The sequence below is a fragment of the Entelurus aequoreus genome, linkage group LG25, assembly GCF_033978785.1.
Source record: "Entelurus aequoreus isolate RoL-2023_Sb linkage group LG25, RoL_Eaeq_v1.1, whole genome shotgun sequence".
Classification (NCBI taxonomy): Eukaryota; Metazoa; Chordata; class Actinopteri; order Syngnathiformes; family Syngnathidae; genus Entelurus; species Entelurus aequoreus.
In genome coordinates, this window is record NC_084755.1 from 14,748,419 (window position 1) to 14,763,871 (window position 15,453).

At 38.7% G+C, this 15,453-nt stretch overlaps 1 protein-coding gene across 1 annotated transcript; it reads left to right on the forward strand.

The window, feature by feature from the left end:
• Positions 1-11,267: 11,267 nt before the first annotated feature.
• Positions 11,268-12,580, forward strand: LOC133642342 (essential MCU regulator, mitochondrial-like). The gene is made up of 3 exons (XM_062036470.1): positions 11,268-11,444; positions 11,551-11,712; positions 12,279-12,580. Exons 1-2 carry the CDS (start codon positions 11,313-11,315, stop codon positions 11,686-11,688), a joined length of 270 nt encoding a protein of 89 aa, XP_061892454.1. The 5' UTR covers positions 11,268-11,312; the 3' UTR covers positions 11,689-11,712; positions 12,279-12,580.
• The last annotated feature ends 2,873 nt before the right edge of the window (positions 12,581-15,453 follow it).

Genomic DNA, 15,453 nt, shown 5'->3' on the forward strand with positions numbered 1-15,453 from the left:
GAGTCATTGAGACACTTGTGATTTAGGGCTATATAAATAAACATTGATTGATTGATTGATTGACTCGTCGCTATAAATTACTATACCTGGACATCTTAATGAGCGTTACCATTTTTTCCCTGGGGTTTTCCCCTCATAATCAATCAATCAATCAATCAATCAATGTTTATTTATATAGCCCTAAATCACAAGTGTCTCAAAGGGCTGTACAAGCCACAACAGAGCCCACATACGGGCAAGGAAAAACTCACCCCAGTGGGACGTCGGTGAATGACTATGAGAAACCTTGGAGAGGACCGCATATGTGGGTAACCCCCCCCCCCCTCTAGGGGAGACCGAAAGCAATGGATGTCGAGTGGGTCTGACATAACATTGTGAAAGTCCAGTCCACAGTGGATCCAACACATCAGCGGGAGTCCAGTCCACAGCGGGGCCAACAGGAAACCATCCCGAGCGGAGACGGGTCAGCAGCGCAGAGATGTCCCCAACCGATGCACAGGCTAGTGGTCCACCCGGGGTCCCGACTCTGGACAGCCAGCACTTCATCCATGGCCACCGGACCTATGCAACTCCCCCTCACAAGGGACAGGGGAGAAGAGGAGAGAAGAAAAGAAACGGCAGATCAACTGGTCTAAAAAAGGGGGGTCTATTTAAAGGCTAGATTATACAAATGAGTTTTAAGATGGGACTTAAATGCTTCTACTGAGTACTGGAGCCCGAATAGAAAACGCTCTATAGCCCGCAGACTTTTTTTTGGCTCTGGGAATCACTAATAAGCCGGAGTTCTTTGAACGCAGATTTCTTGCCGGGACATATGGTACAGATAGGCTGGAGCTAAACCGTGTAGTATTTTATACGTAAGTAGTAAAACCTTAAAGTCGCATCTTAAGTGCACAGGAAGCCAGTGCAAGTGAGCCAGTATAGGCGTAATATGATCAAACTTTCTTGTTTTTGTCAAAAGCCTTGCAGCCGCATTTTGTACCAACTGTAATCTTTTAATGCTAGACATAGGGAGACCCGAAAATAATACGTTACAGTAATCGAGACGAGACGTAACGAACGCATGAATAATGATCTCAGCGTCGCTAGTGGACAAGATGGAACGAATTTTAGCGATATTACGGAGATGAAAGAAGGCCGTTTTAGTAACACTCTTAATGTGTGACTCAAACGAGAGAGTTGGGTCGAAGATAATACCCAGATTCTTTACCGAGTCGCCTTGTTTGGTTGTCAAATGTTAAGGTGGTATTATTAAATAGATGTTGGTGTCTAGCAGGACCGATAATCAGCATTTCCGTTTTCTTAGCGTTGAGTTGCAAAAAGTTAGCGGACATCCATTGTTTAATTTCATTAAGACACGCCTCCAGCTGACTACAATCCGGCGTGTTGGTCAGCTTTAGGGGCATGTAGAGTTGGGTGTCATCAGCATAACAGTGAAAGCTAACACCGTACTTGCGTATGATGTCAACCAGCGGCAGCATGTAAATACTAAAGAGTGCAGGGCCAAGAACCGAACCCTGGGGAACTCCGCACGTTACCTTGACATAGTCCGAGGTCACATTGTTATGGGAGACGCACTGCATCCTGTCAATAAAACACATTAATGGATATTTACATGGTTTACATTCAAGCATTGCAGATAAAAGTTAGCATGCTATGCTAACCTTTTCCTGTGACCCTTAGCGTGGTGCTAAACTATTTGTACTGTGGACTTTAAGTTATTACCTTTAAATATACTATATTATATATTTAAATGACATTTTTTATTATGTAACCAAACAAAAAGAAAGAAAATATTGTCAAAAGATTTCCGAAATAAATTAAAACTATTGAAAAAAAAAAAAAATTAAACCAAAAAAAGTTGGAGTTGCAAGTCTTGAGTTTAAAATCGTTTTTTGATACACATCTTTTTTTGGAAGCAAATAAGTTAATGATGCAAGCAAACAAAAAGTTATACAAAACAAGAATATTGATTGAAATCCGATTTTCTTTTTCTTTGTGAAGCCCTTTTAGGCACTCATGCTTAAGGACTATATTAATAAACACAATAAACAATAATAAAAAAAAAATATTGTCAAACAAAAGTTGGAGTCACAAGTCTTTTTTTGGGTTGAAAAATCGTTTTTTTTTTGTTTCACCTCTTTTTTTATATCGTTCATTTTCATGCAACCAAACAAAAACAAAAAAGATTTTCAAAAAAAAATAAAAAATCTTTCAACCCCAAAAAAAGACTTGCAACTCCAACTGTTCTTATATCAAATGTTATTGTGATCAAATGTTAAGCCTGCTCAGTGGCCTTGTGGTTAGAGTGTCCGCCTTGGATCAGTAGATCGTGAGTTCAAACTCCGTCATACCAACGACTATAAAAATGGGACCCATTACTTCCCATCAAGGGTTGGAATTTGGGGTTAAATCACCAAAATGATTCCAGAGCGCAGCCACCGCTCCTGCTCATTGCTCCCCTCACCGCCCAGGGGGTGGAACAAGGGGATGGGTTAAATGCAGAGAGTAATTTCACCACACCGAGTGTGTGTGTGACTATCAGTGGTACTTTAACTTTAAAAATATAGCCAACACAAATATTTTCTAACCAAAAAAAGTTGAGTTGCAAGTCTTTATTGGGTTGAAAATATTTTTCTTACACTTGTTTGTTTGCAAATACTAAATAATCTTATATTTTGGTAAAACTATAATATAAATAAATAAAACTCAACTTCAATATTGTGGAACAAGACCAAAGGACAAAACTGACCAATAAAAACAAACATACCCTGCCCTAATTTTTAAATTTAATTTGGAACCAATTAAATATTAGTAAAAACATTTTTTTTTAATGTAAGTTTATTTTTGGGTCGCAAATATTGTTGTATTTTCATTCGATATCCATTTTTGTATAATTGCATTTGACCTGTGGCTGTTAGTTTGCACACCCACCTGGAGATCAGAGATTGGCTGAGAAACAAAGGTGTGGCAATGTCCCCATTCTACGGAGCCCCTAAAGCAGACCTGGGCATTGTGCGGCCCGCGGGCCGCATCCGGCCCTTTGTACGTCCCTGTCCGGCCCGCGTGAGGCCAATTATAAATTACAAAATAAATTTTAAAAAGCATCTATTTCGAGTGTGCAATACAACGGTGCTGCTTTTGTTTTGAAAAGCGTTATTTGTATTACTTCCGTGTGGACGTATGCTCGTGCGCGCAGCGGCAATCTCAAATTACAAAATAAATTTAAAAAAACATCTTTGTCGTGCGTGCAATACAACTGTGCTGCTTTTATTTTGAAAAGTGTTATATGTGCGTATGTCCTGTGAGGGAAGGCGCACAGCGGTTATCCCCGAGACGCTAAAAAGAGAAAAGTTGATGACGAATGGCGTGTTTTCAACAAGCCAAGTAAAGGTAAAGCTGTGTGCTTATTTGTGGTACACACGTTGCTGTGTTTAAAGAATATAGTGTAACGACCTGCTGAAGTAGATGTTGTCTTCTTGAGTTGCGTAAATGAGGGGTGAGGAGAAGTGCGTGTGGAAGGAACGAGTTATGTTGAGCTGTGTTAGTATAGCTTGCTCAATAAAAGTTTAAAAAGAGCGTCAGACTTGATGTGCACTTCTTCTGGACGCTACAATTGGTGGCAGAAGTAAAACTTTGCGCATACTGCACTGTTTGTGTGCTACGTCATCGCTAGGTACGTGCCACGTGAGGAGCTCGCCACAAAGAGAGAGAGAGAGAGAGAGCGTTTACAGGTGCAGCCACGCTGCTTGCCACGGGGCGAATTCCGCCCTCAATGAAGACTCCCAGGTTTGATGGCAAGGCGAACTGGGAGGCATTTCATCCCACTTCTGACATCAATTGTAGCGTCCAGAAGAAGTGCACACCAAGTCTGATGCACTTTTTAAACTTTTATTGAGCATGCTATACTAACACAGCTCAACTTATCTCGTTCTTTCCAAAAGGAAAACCAATCCTCACTCCTCATTTCCGCAACAGCAACGCTTCCTCCTTCTTCGCCAATCACCTTACAGGCGTGCTACGTTCACAACGTTTTCTTATCTGGTTAGATAAAGGTTTTACAACAAAGAGGATGCAGGATAAAGTGACAGAAATTGAAATTTTTGTATTGTAATGTACATCAGGAAGTGTTGTGTAAGAAAGTGTTAAAAATAAAACCATCAAAAGCCATCTGCTTTTGTATAAAGATAAGTTAGGTTAAATGAAAATATTATTATTATTATTATCTATCTTACGGTATATCAAAAATAATTTGAGCAAAATTTAATTGAAATATTGTCAGTGTGGCCCTCCAGCAGTGCTCGGGTTGCTCATGCGGCCCCCGGTAAAAATTAATTGCCCACCCCTGCCCTAAAGGGACATGGGAATTTTTTTTTTTTTAGACATGTATCTCGTGGCCACGAGAAAGTATCTCGTGGCCACGAGAAACTTTCTCGTGGCCACGAGAAACTTTTTATTTAAAAAAAAAAAAATAAAATAAAATTTTTTTTTTTTATAAAAAGTTTCTCGTGGCCACGAGAAACTTTCTCGTGCGCACGAGAAACTTTCTCGTGGCCACGAGAAACTTTCTCGTGGCCACGAGAAAGCATTGGATGCGTGCTGATGGTTTGGTGTGTGTTAAAATGGCAGTTTAGGAGTTAATATGGCTGTATTTCCAATTAGGACTTTCCCCCATGTGTGTTGTGGCAAAATGTGAATGCTTGATTAGTAGGTGTGAGACAAACACTTTATCTTCCTGGTTATTGTAACGCTACGTGTTTGACATTATTTAAGACTTTATCATGCCCGGGAAAGGACAGTTTTCCTCTTCTGTGGCTGTGGGGGGTGGGCGTGGCTTGCGGACCTGCAGCGAAGCGGAGTGTGTCAGTTAGTCCGATGTTGATGTGATCAAACTTCTTTCTTGCTTGGAAGATACACACACAATTGTAACTGTTATTTCTTCCTGCAAATAATAAATATGTACAACGTGTTTGGATGTATTCATTTATGTAAAATTGTCATTAAAGGCCTACTGAAATGAATTTTTTTTATTTAAACGGGGATAGCAGATCTATTCTATGTGTCATACTTGATCATTTCGTGATATTGCCATATTTTTGCTGAAAGGATTTAGTATAGAACAACGACGATAAAGATTGCAACTTTTGGTATCTGATAAAAAAAAGGCTTGCACCTACCGGAAGTAGCGTGACGTAGTCAGTTGAACATATACGCAAAGTTCCCTATTGTTTACAATGATGGCCGCATGAAGTGAGAGAGATTCAGACCGAGAAAGCGACAATTTCCCCATTAATTTGAGCGAGGATGAAAGATTTGTGGATGAGTAAAGTGCAAGTGAAGGACTAGTGGGGAGTTGAAGCTATTCAGATAGGGAAGATGCTGTGAGAGTCGGGTGGGACCTGATATTCAGCTGGGAATGACTACAACAGTAAATAAACACAAGACATATATATACTCTATTAGCCACAACACAACCAGGCTTATATTTAATATGCCACAAATTAATCCTGCATAAAAACACCTGCGTGTTTGTTATGCTAGCTCCTAGCTCCTCTGCTAGCTCCTAGCTCCATAGAACACGCCAATACAATTCAAACACCTGATCAACACACACAATCACTCAGCCCAAAAGACCGTTTACCTAACCCAAGGTTCATAAAGCTTGTATATTTTTAAAAAGTTACGTACGTGACGCGCACATACGGTCAAGTTATCGAATGTTTAGCAGCCAAGGCTGCATACTCACGGTACCTGATATTCAGCTGGGAATGACTACAACAGTAAATAAACACAAGACATATATATACTCTATTAGCCACAACACAACCAGGCTTATATTTAATATGCCACAAATTAATCCTGCATAATAACACCTGCGTGTTTGTTATGCTAGCTCCTAGCTCCTCTGCTAGCTCCTAGCTCCATAGAACACGCCAATACAATTGAAACACCTGATCAACACACACAATCACTCAGCCCAAAAGACCGTTCACCTAACCCAAGGTTCATAAAGCTTATATATTTTTAAAAAGTTACGTACGTGACGCGCACGTACGGTACGGTACGTGTTATGCTAACTCCTAGCTCCTCTGCTAGCTCCTAGCTCCATAGAACACGCCAATACAATTCAAACACATGATCAACACACACAATCACTCAGCCCAAAAGACCGTTCACCTAACCCAAGGTTCATAAAGCTTATATATTTTAAAAAAGTTACGTACATACGCAAAAAAAAGCCAAAGCTGCATACTCACAGTAGCACGTCTGCGTCTTTGTCATCCAAATCAAAGTAATCCTGGTAAGAGTCTGTGTTGTCCCAGTTCTCTACAGGCGTCTGTGTATCCAAGTGAAATGTCCTCCTGGTTAGAGTCTCTGTTATCCGAGTTCTTCCATCTTGACTGCATCTTTCGGGAATGTAAACAAAGAAGCGCCGGCTGTGTACTGTTGTGGCTGACTACGTTCGAAAAATACGTCCATTTCGCACCGACAACTTTCTTCTTTGCTTGCTCGGCTTCCTTCTCCATAATGCAATGAACATGATTGAAACAGATTCACGAACACAGATGTCCAGAATACTGTGGAATTATGAAATGAAAACAGAGCTTTTTCGTATTGGCTTCAATGTGGAAGGCATACCCGTGTTCGCCGGTCTACGTCACGCGCATACGTCATCCACAGAGGCGTTTCGAACCGGAAGTTTAGCGGCAAATTTAAAATGTCACTTTATAAGTTAACCCGGCCGTATTGGCATGTGTTATAATGTTAAGATTTCATCATTGATATATAAACTATCAGACTAAGGCTGCAGCTAACGATTATTTTTCTATCGATTAATCTATAGATTATTTTTTCGATTAATCGGTTAATCTATAGATTATTTTTTCGATTCATCTATAGATTATTTTTTCTTTTACCGATTATTTTTTATTTTATTTTATTTAAAATGAAGATGAACAAATAAAAGTAGGCCACTTTTTTCAAAAGGCATGGCTTTTATTTACAAAAAAAAAAGTATGGCCACTCAGTCAACATTGACAACAACATGACAAAATATTCTGTAACAATGTAAACATTTAAAACTTTTAACATTTAACAAAATTAAAAGTAGCTTATTTGCTTTTTAATGTGCAAATATAAAAGTAAACATCCAGTGCAAATCTTAATATTCTGCAATAGTATAAGCATTTCAAAAGTAAAAGTATTGCTTATTTTGCTTTAAAATGTGCAAAAATAAAGATAAACATCCAATACAAAAAAGTGCAAAACGAAATATTCTGTAACAAAAGTGTAAACATTTCAACAAAAGTGAAAGTATTGCTTATTTGCTAAAATGTGCAAAAATAAAGATAAACATCAATACAAAAAAGTGCCAATCTAAATATTCTGGAGGACTGTAAACATTAAGTATTGCTTTTAAAATGTGCAAAATAAACATCCAGTCCAACACAGTACACAATAACCAATTCTACTCATTCCAGTGAGTGACTAACAGTTGTAATGAAGAAAGGTTAGCATGTCTACTTGCTTTGCTTCTTTTCTTGTTTACAATATTCCCAGCAGCTGAAAATAGGCGCTCAGAAGGGGTCGATGTGGCTGGAACTGAGAGCTAATTAGCCTTCACCTCAAGCCAGGACTGCGAGTGAGCTGAGCTGCAGTTTAAATTTCTAGTAGGTCAACGGGCTCATAGTGATGTTACTAGTAGTTGACTGGGAGGTGTTTATTATCATTTGGGGAGAGTCCGCTGCCTGATGCTCACCTGCTAAACACCTATCTGCTCCACGCTGAAGCGCTGACTACATGCGCTCTGAATACGCACTGCTGATTGGCTGATAATGCTTCGTGTGTACCAATCAGATGGTTGTGTGGGTGGGACAATGCTGCGTGTGTACCAATCAGATGGTTGTATGGGTGGGACAATGCTGCGTGTGTACCAATCAGATGGTTGTGTGGGTGGGACAATGCTGCGTGTGTACCAATCAGATGGTTGTATGGGTGGGACAATGCTGCGTGTGTACCAATCAGATGGTTGTGTGGGTGGGACAATGCTGCGTGCTGAGACAGAGGCAGCCGCAGAAGGAGCAAAGCAACTTGTTAAGACTTTAGCAGCTAAAGTTAGCTTTAGCTTAGAAACTCGTTCGGTACAACCCCGTACCGAACCGAAAGCCCCGTACCGAAACGGTTCAATACAAAACACATAACGTTACACCCCTAGCAGATACAAATGACACATTCATGTTTTTGTGTAATGATGACAACGTATGCTAACGCGGACGATTGACTAGTTGATGGTTGATGGTTTTCTTTTCAAATGTTCGTTCATAGCCGTTGTGCTGCTATGATAGGCCATTTACGCTCGACACTGTGCATACAACAACATTATTAGGCTGTGTATTGAAATACTCCCACACTTTTGACGACTTTTGGCGTGCGTTTTTCCCCTCGCTTGCACAGTCTGCTTTGCGCTCCGCCATGACGGTAGTGTGACGTAATTATGCGACGCGTCGACGCACAAAAACGGCGTCGACGTATTTACATAACCGATGACGTCGACTACGTCGACGCGTCGTTTCAGCCTTATATCAGACTGCGTGGTCGGTAGTAGTGGGTTTCAGTAGGCCTTTAAATGTAATATTGCCTGACAAAAAGTGATTCGACGTACGTAATATTTTGATATTTACACATCGCATATTTACACACGCGCATCTGACTAGAATACCCTTATGTGCATTACATATATCAACATCAACTACCTACTGTACTGTTTACTTGTTGAAATACCCTTTTTAGAACAAATATCTACCCACATAATTTATATGTGTATATATAATATATATATATGTGTATGTATGTATGTGTATATATATATATATGTATGTATGTATGTATGTATGTATGTATGTATGTATGTATGTATATATATATATATATATATATATATATATATATATATATATATATATATGTATGTATTATATGTATGTGTATCTATATATATATGTATGTGTATCTATATATATATATATATATATATATATATATATATATATGTATGTGTATCTATATATATATATATATATATATATATATATATATATATATGCATATTATGTATAAGCATGTATATATATACTCTACCGTTTAAAAGTTTGGGGTCACATTGAAATGTCCTTATTTTTGAAGGAAAAGCACTGTACTTTTCAATGAAGACAACTTTCAACTAGTCTTAACTTTAAAGAAATACACTCTATACATTGCTAATGTGGTAAATGACTATTCTAGCTGCAAATGTCTGGTTTTTGGTGCAATATCTACATAGGTGTATAGAGGCCCATTTCCAGCAACTATCACTCCAGTGTTCTAATGGTACAATGTGTTTGCTCATTGGCTCAGAAGGCTAATTGATGATTAGAAAACCCTTGTGCAATCATGTTCACACATCTGAAAACAGTTTAGCTCATTACAGAAGCTACAAAACTGACCTTCCTTTGAGCAGATTGAGTTTCTGGAGCATCACATTTGTGGGGTCAATTAAACGCTTTATTGTCTGCATTTTAATTTTGCTTTTATTTTCTTTCATTTCACTTTGTTGTCTGTGAAGCACTTTGAGTCTGCCTTGTGTATGAAAAGCGCTATACAAATAAAGTTGCCTTGCCTTGCCTTGCTCAAAATGGCCAGAAAAAGAGAACTTTCATCTGAAACTCGACAGTCTATTCTTGTTCTTAGAAATGAAGGCTATTCTACAAAATTGTTTGGGTGACCCCAAACTTTTGAACGGTAGTGTATATGTATATTATATATTACTGTAACTTGTTCTTAAAAATAGTAGTTATTTTGTTTGTCAAATTTAGTGTTTGTGTGTATATATGTATACTGTATATATGTATGTGTGTTTCTTCCTATACAGTATACATGTATATGTGTGTGTGTGCGTGTATATATATATATATATATATATATATATATATATATATATATATATATATATATATATATATATATATATATTTATATATTATATATACACATATACATATATATATTTATATAATATATATACACATATAAATTATGTGGGTAGATATTTGCTCTAAAAAGGGTATTTCAACAAGTAAACAGTACAGTAGGTAGTTGATGTTGATGTATGTAATGCACATAAGGGTATTCTAGTCAGATGCGCGTGTGTAAATATGCGATGTGTAAATATCAAAATATTACGTACGTCGAATCACTTTTTGTCAGGCAATATTACATTTAATGACAATTTTACATAAATGAATACATCCAAACACGTTGTACATATTTATTATTTGCAGGAAGAAATAACAGTTACAATTGTGTGTGTATCTTCCAAGCAAGAAAGAAGTTTGATCACATCAACATGGGACTAACTGACACACTCCGCTTCGCTGCAGGTCCGCAAGCCACGCCCACCCCCCACAGCCACAGAAGAGGAAAACTGTCCTTTCCCGGGCATGATAAAGTCTTAAATAATGTCAAACACGTAGCGTTACAATAACCAGGAAGATAAAGTGTTTGTCTCACACCTACTAATCAAGCATTCACATTTTGCCACAACACACATGGGGGAAAGTCCTAATTGGAAATACAGCCATATTAACTCCTAAACTGCCATTTTAACACACACCAAACCATCAGCACGCATCCAATGCTTTCTCGTGGCCACGAGAAACTTTTTATTAAAAAAAAAACAAAAACAAAAAAAAAAAACTTTTTTTTTTTTTTTTTAATAAAAAGTTTCTCGTGGCCACGAGAAAGTTTCTCGTGGCCACGAGATACATGTCTAAAAAAAAAAAATTCCCATGTCCCTTTAGGGGCTCCGTACCATTCTCTACAGAAGAGGTCAAATTTGGTATTTTTGTAAACGACTGTAACATAGAAATTTTTGTCAACATTGTTATGCTCCAGGCAAAATTTTTTTTACATAAATGTCGATTTATGAAAGTAAGGCCTACATTTTCTAATTGGCTTAATGGGTTACAATTATCAATCAAATCTTGGAGAATGATTAAAAGTACAAAAGCCCTTAAATTGAAATCCTTGTTAAAAACATATAAAGTGATTTAGGTAGCCCTTTTTGTCTTTTTTTTCATATTTTTTAGTATTGTTACTCTCTGTATTTGCTTTTGTTTTCTTTCCTTGATATTGAAAGTGCCTTGACTTTGTGTGAATTATAAAAATGATAAATACATAAAAAACTTTGCACACCCACCTTGTGGCTACTTCACCGCTGGGTGTCGCTGTTTTCTCTCCGGTTGTTCCGCATTGCCGCCGCATAAAACGCTGCTGTCATGGCGTCGGCCCTCGGTCGTCTTCGCTGGCTTTCGGCGCTCACAAACGTCCTCGCCTCGCGGTTGGCTGTGACGCCGTGCCGGACAGCCGTGAGCACGTCCTCCGGGGCCATTCTGCCCCAACCCAAGAAGGTGAGTGCTCATACCGAAGACGCCATGACACCTCCGGAGGGACTGTTGTTTCCCGCCACTACCTGCCTTCCTGTCATGAACTAACCGAGGTGTTTCTATGGAGCAGACCCCCTTCGGCCTTTTGCGGATTGCGGCGGTACTGGTGCCCTTCTTGTATGTGGGGACTCGGATCAGCAAGAACTTTGCTGCGCTCCTGGAGGAACACGACATCTTTATCCCCGAGGACGACGACGACGACTACTAGGGGCCGCCATTCGCCAGACAACAGGTATATGCTGCGTTCAACGACACCCCGAAAATAACAGGATTACACACTTAATTATTTAAAAAATGTACGCTAATAACCTGTGGAGGTTTGTGCCTTTATTGTGAAAGTTTGTTTTGACACTGATTTTTTTGCGTTTTAAGTTTGTTAAATACATTTTTTACATCAAATTATGCTAATAACTACATTGACTAGAAATGATTAGAAATAAAAATGGTTTTATTTCAGTGTAAAAAGAATGTGTCACCTTATTGGCTGGTTCTGAAACCAGATCTTAACTTACCGTGAGTTTTGAAACAACAAATGTTGATTTATTTTTTTTACTGAATTTAAATAACACAGATTTTTTAAACAAACAGATTCTGATTCAATAAAATTGTCAGCTTTTTAATTTGATGTAAAAAAAATAAAATGGAAACGCAAAAAAAAAAAAGTTCCATGAATTCAGTGTCCAAAAAAAAGCTTTTTTAATGAAGACACAAATTAACCTTCATAGTAACTTTAATTAACTATAATTCATGCATAAGCATCTATTTTTATTAAATGCATTTTTGTCCTTTCCTTCACAGATTGTTTTGTTTACATCTACTGGGACAAATGGGACCTGGTGAAGCCTTCCTTTGCCTCATCTGTACTAAAGTTTGATTGATTGATTGAGACTTTTATTAGTAGGTTGCACAGTGAAGTACATATTCCGTACAATTGACCACTAAATGGTAACACCCGAATAAGTTTTTCAACTTGTTTAAGTCGGGGTCCACTTAAATTGATTCATGATACAGATATATACTATCATATATACCATCATCATAATACAGTCATCACATAAGATAATCACATTGAATTATTTACATTATTTACAATCAGGGGTGTGGAGGGGGTGGGGGGTAGGATATGGACAGCAAGTAGTGGACATATAGAAAGAGAGAGAGAAAGAGAGCGAGAGAGAGAGAGAGAGAGAGATCAGAAGGCATAAGAAAAAGTATCTGCATTTGATTGTTTACATTTGATTATTAGCAATCCGGGGAGGGTGTTAGTTTAGGGTTGTAGCTGCCTGGAGGTGAACTTTTATTGCGGTTTTGAAGGAGGATAGAGATGCCCTTTCTTTTATACCTGTTGGGAGCGCATTCCACATTGATGTGGCATAGAAAGAGAATGAGTTAAGACCTTTGTTAGTTCGGAATCTGGGTTTAACGTGGTTAGTGGAGCTCCCCCTGGTGTTGTGGTTATGGCGGTCATTTATGTTAAGGAAGTAGTTTGACATGTACTTCAGTATCAGGGAGGTGTAGTGGATTTTATAGACTAGGCTCAGTGCAAGTTGTTTAACTCTGTCCTCCACCCTGAGCCAGCCCACTTTAGAGAAGTGGGTAGGAGTGAAGTGGGATCTGGGGTGGAGGTCTAGAAGTAACCTGACTAGCTTGTTCTGAGATGTTTGGAGTTTAGATTTGAGGGTTTTGGAGGTGCTAGGGTACCAGGAGGTGCATGCGTAATCGAAAAAGGGTTGAACGAGAGTTCCCGCCAGAATCCTCAAGGTGCTTTTGTTGACCAGAGAGGAGATTCTGTAGAGAAATCTCGTTCGTTGGTTAACCTTTCTGATTACCTTGGTTGCCATTTTTTTACAGGAAAGGTTAGCCTCTAGAATGGAACCTAGGTAGGTGACCTCATCTTTCCTGGTGATAACAATGTCACCCACTTTTATGGTGAAGTCATTGACTTTCTTAAGGTTGATGTGGGACCCAAACAGGATGGATTCTGTTTTACCCAAGTGTATGGATAGCTTGTTGTCAGCGAGCCAGGTGCAAGTTCTACACAGCTCAGCACCGCAAACAAAAACAATTCACAGTCGCATGCCGATGACATGTCATTTATGTATATTAGGAACATTAAAGGTCCCAAAATACTGCCTTGGGGGACTCCACAGCTCACCGAGAGGGGGGGGGGACACACGGTGCCGTTCACCTCTACCACCTGCTCCCTCCCCTCCAAAGTCATGATTTTGACTGTCAATTGTGGAAAAGGCAGCTAGCTGTATTGTTCTGTATTTGCATGTGCTAATAAACCGTTTGATAACGTGGGTTTAAAAAATGTAACAGTTGAGTAGTTTTTTAGTGAAAGTGGGAACACCCAAGTCACAGAACACATGAAGGAAATAAGAATAAAAAAAGTTTGGATTTTAAAGGAGCAGATCCTTACATGTTCTAGGACAGTGTTTTTCAACCTTTTTTGAGCCAAGGCACATTTTTTGCGTTGAAAACATCCGGAGGCACACCACCAGCAGAAATCATTAAAAAACGAACTCAGTTGACAGTAAAAAGTCATCGCAACTGTTGAATATGACTTTAAAGCATAACCAAGCATGCATGACTATAGCTCTTGTCTCAAAGTAGGTATACTGTCACCACCTGCCACATCTTATTGGACTTATTTGGAGTTTTTTGCTGTTTAGTTCTTGTCTTGCGCTCCGATTTTTGATGGCTTTTTCTCTTTTTTTGGTATTTTCCTGTAGCAGTTTCATGTCTTCCTTTGAGCGACATTTCCCGCATCTACTTTGTTTTAGCAATCAAGACTATTTCAGTTGTTTTTATCCTTCTTTGTGGGGACATTGTTGATTGTCATGTCATGTTCGGATGTACATTGTGGATGCCGTCTTTGCTCCGCAGTAAGTCTTTGCTGTCGTCCAGCATTCTGTTTTTGTTTACTTTGTAGCCAGTTCAGTTTTAGTTTTGTTCTGCATAGCCTTCCCTAAGCTTCAACGCCTTTTCTTAGGTGCACTCACCTTTTGTTTATTTTTGGTTTAAGCATTAGATACCTATTTACCTTCACACTGCCTCCCGCTGTTTCAGACATTTACAAAGCAATTAGCTACCAGCTGCCACCTACTGATATGGAAGAGTATTATACGGTTACTCTGCCTAGCTTTAGACAGCACCGACACTCAACAACAACACATCATTTGCGGATTATATTTACTGGTTTGCAAAAAATATTTTAAACCCAAATAGGTGAAATTAGATAATCTCCCATGGCACACCAGACTGTATCTCACGGCACACTAGTGTGCCGCGGCACAGTGGTTGAAAAAGACTGTTCTAGGATACTATCCTTGACTGTGGTGGTAGTTTTCCTGACATCTTGGGAGACTTGATGAAGAGCGGGAGCTGGGCAATAAAACATCAATATATATCGCAATAGACAGCTACTCGATATCAATAAAAAAGTCAACTGGACAGTATGGCAGATTTTTCCAAAGGGACCGTAGTCAGACCAATGTGGTCTGTAAATGATGCAAGACTGCTAATACCACACCTCCTTAGCCACGCTCACCCTTTAGAGCACTGCTGTAACTCCCTGGCACTAAACCTGCAGAAAATAGTTCTTCTCAAGTTTCTCTATGTTTACATTTTCACACTTTGCACTATTTTCTTACACTTTATGAAGCATTTCTTACATATTCTTTATTTTTGGATGTTAATTTTAAAAGGTTATTAAGTGTGATTTTACTATTTTGTTTACATTTTTTCCATGATTGTGTTGACATTTCCTTTCTGCCTTGATATCTGAGGGGATTATAATCAGAAGGTTACATTTCAAATAAAAATGTTTACATTTATTGAATTTTTCTCCTTGTCGTATTTTCGATAAGTCATGAAAAATATCAATATTTATCGATATCGACCTGTACAACAATTATATCATAGTTTTCAGCTGTATCGCCCAGCCCTAGCGGGGAGGTCCTTCCTTAGC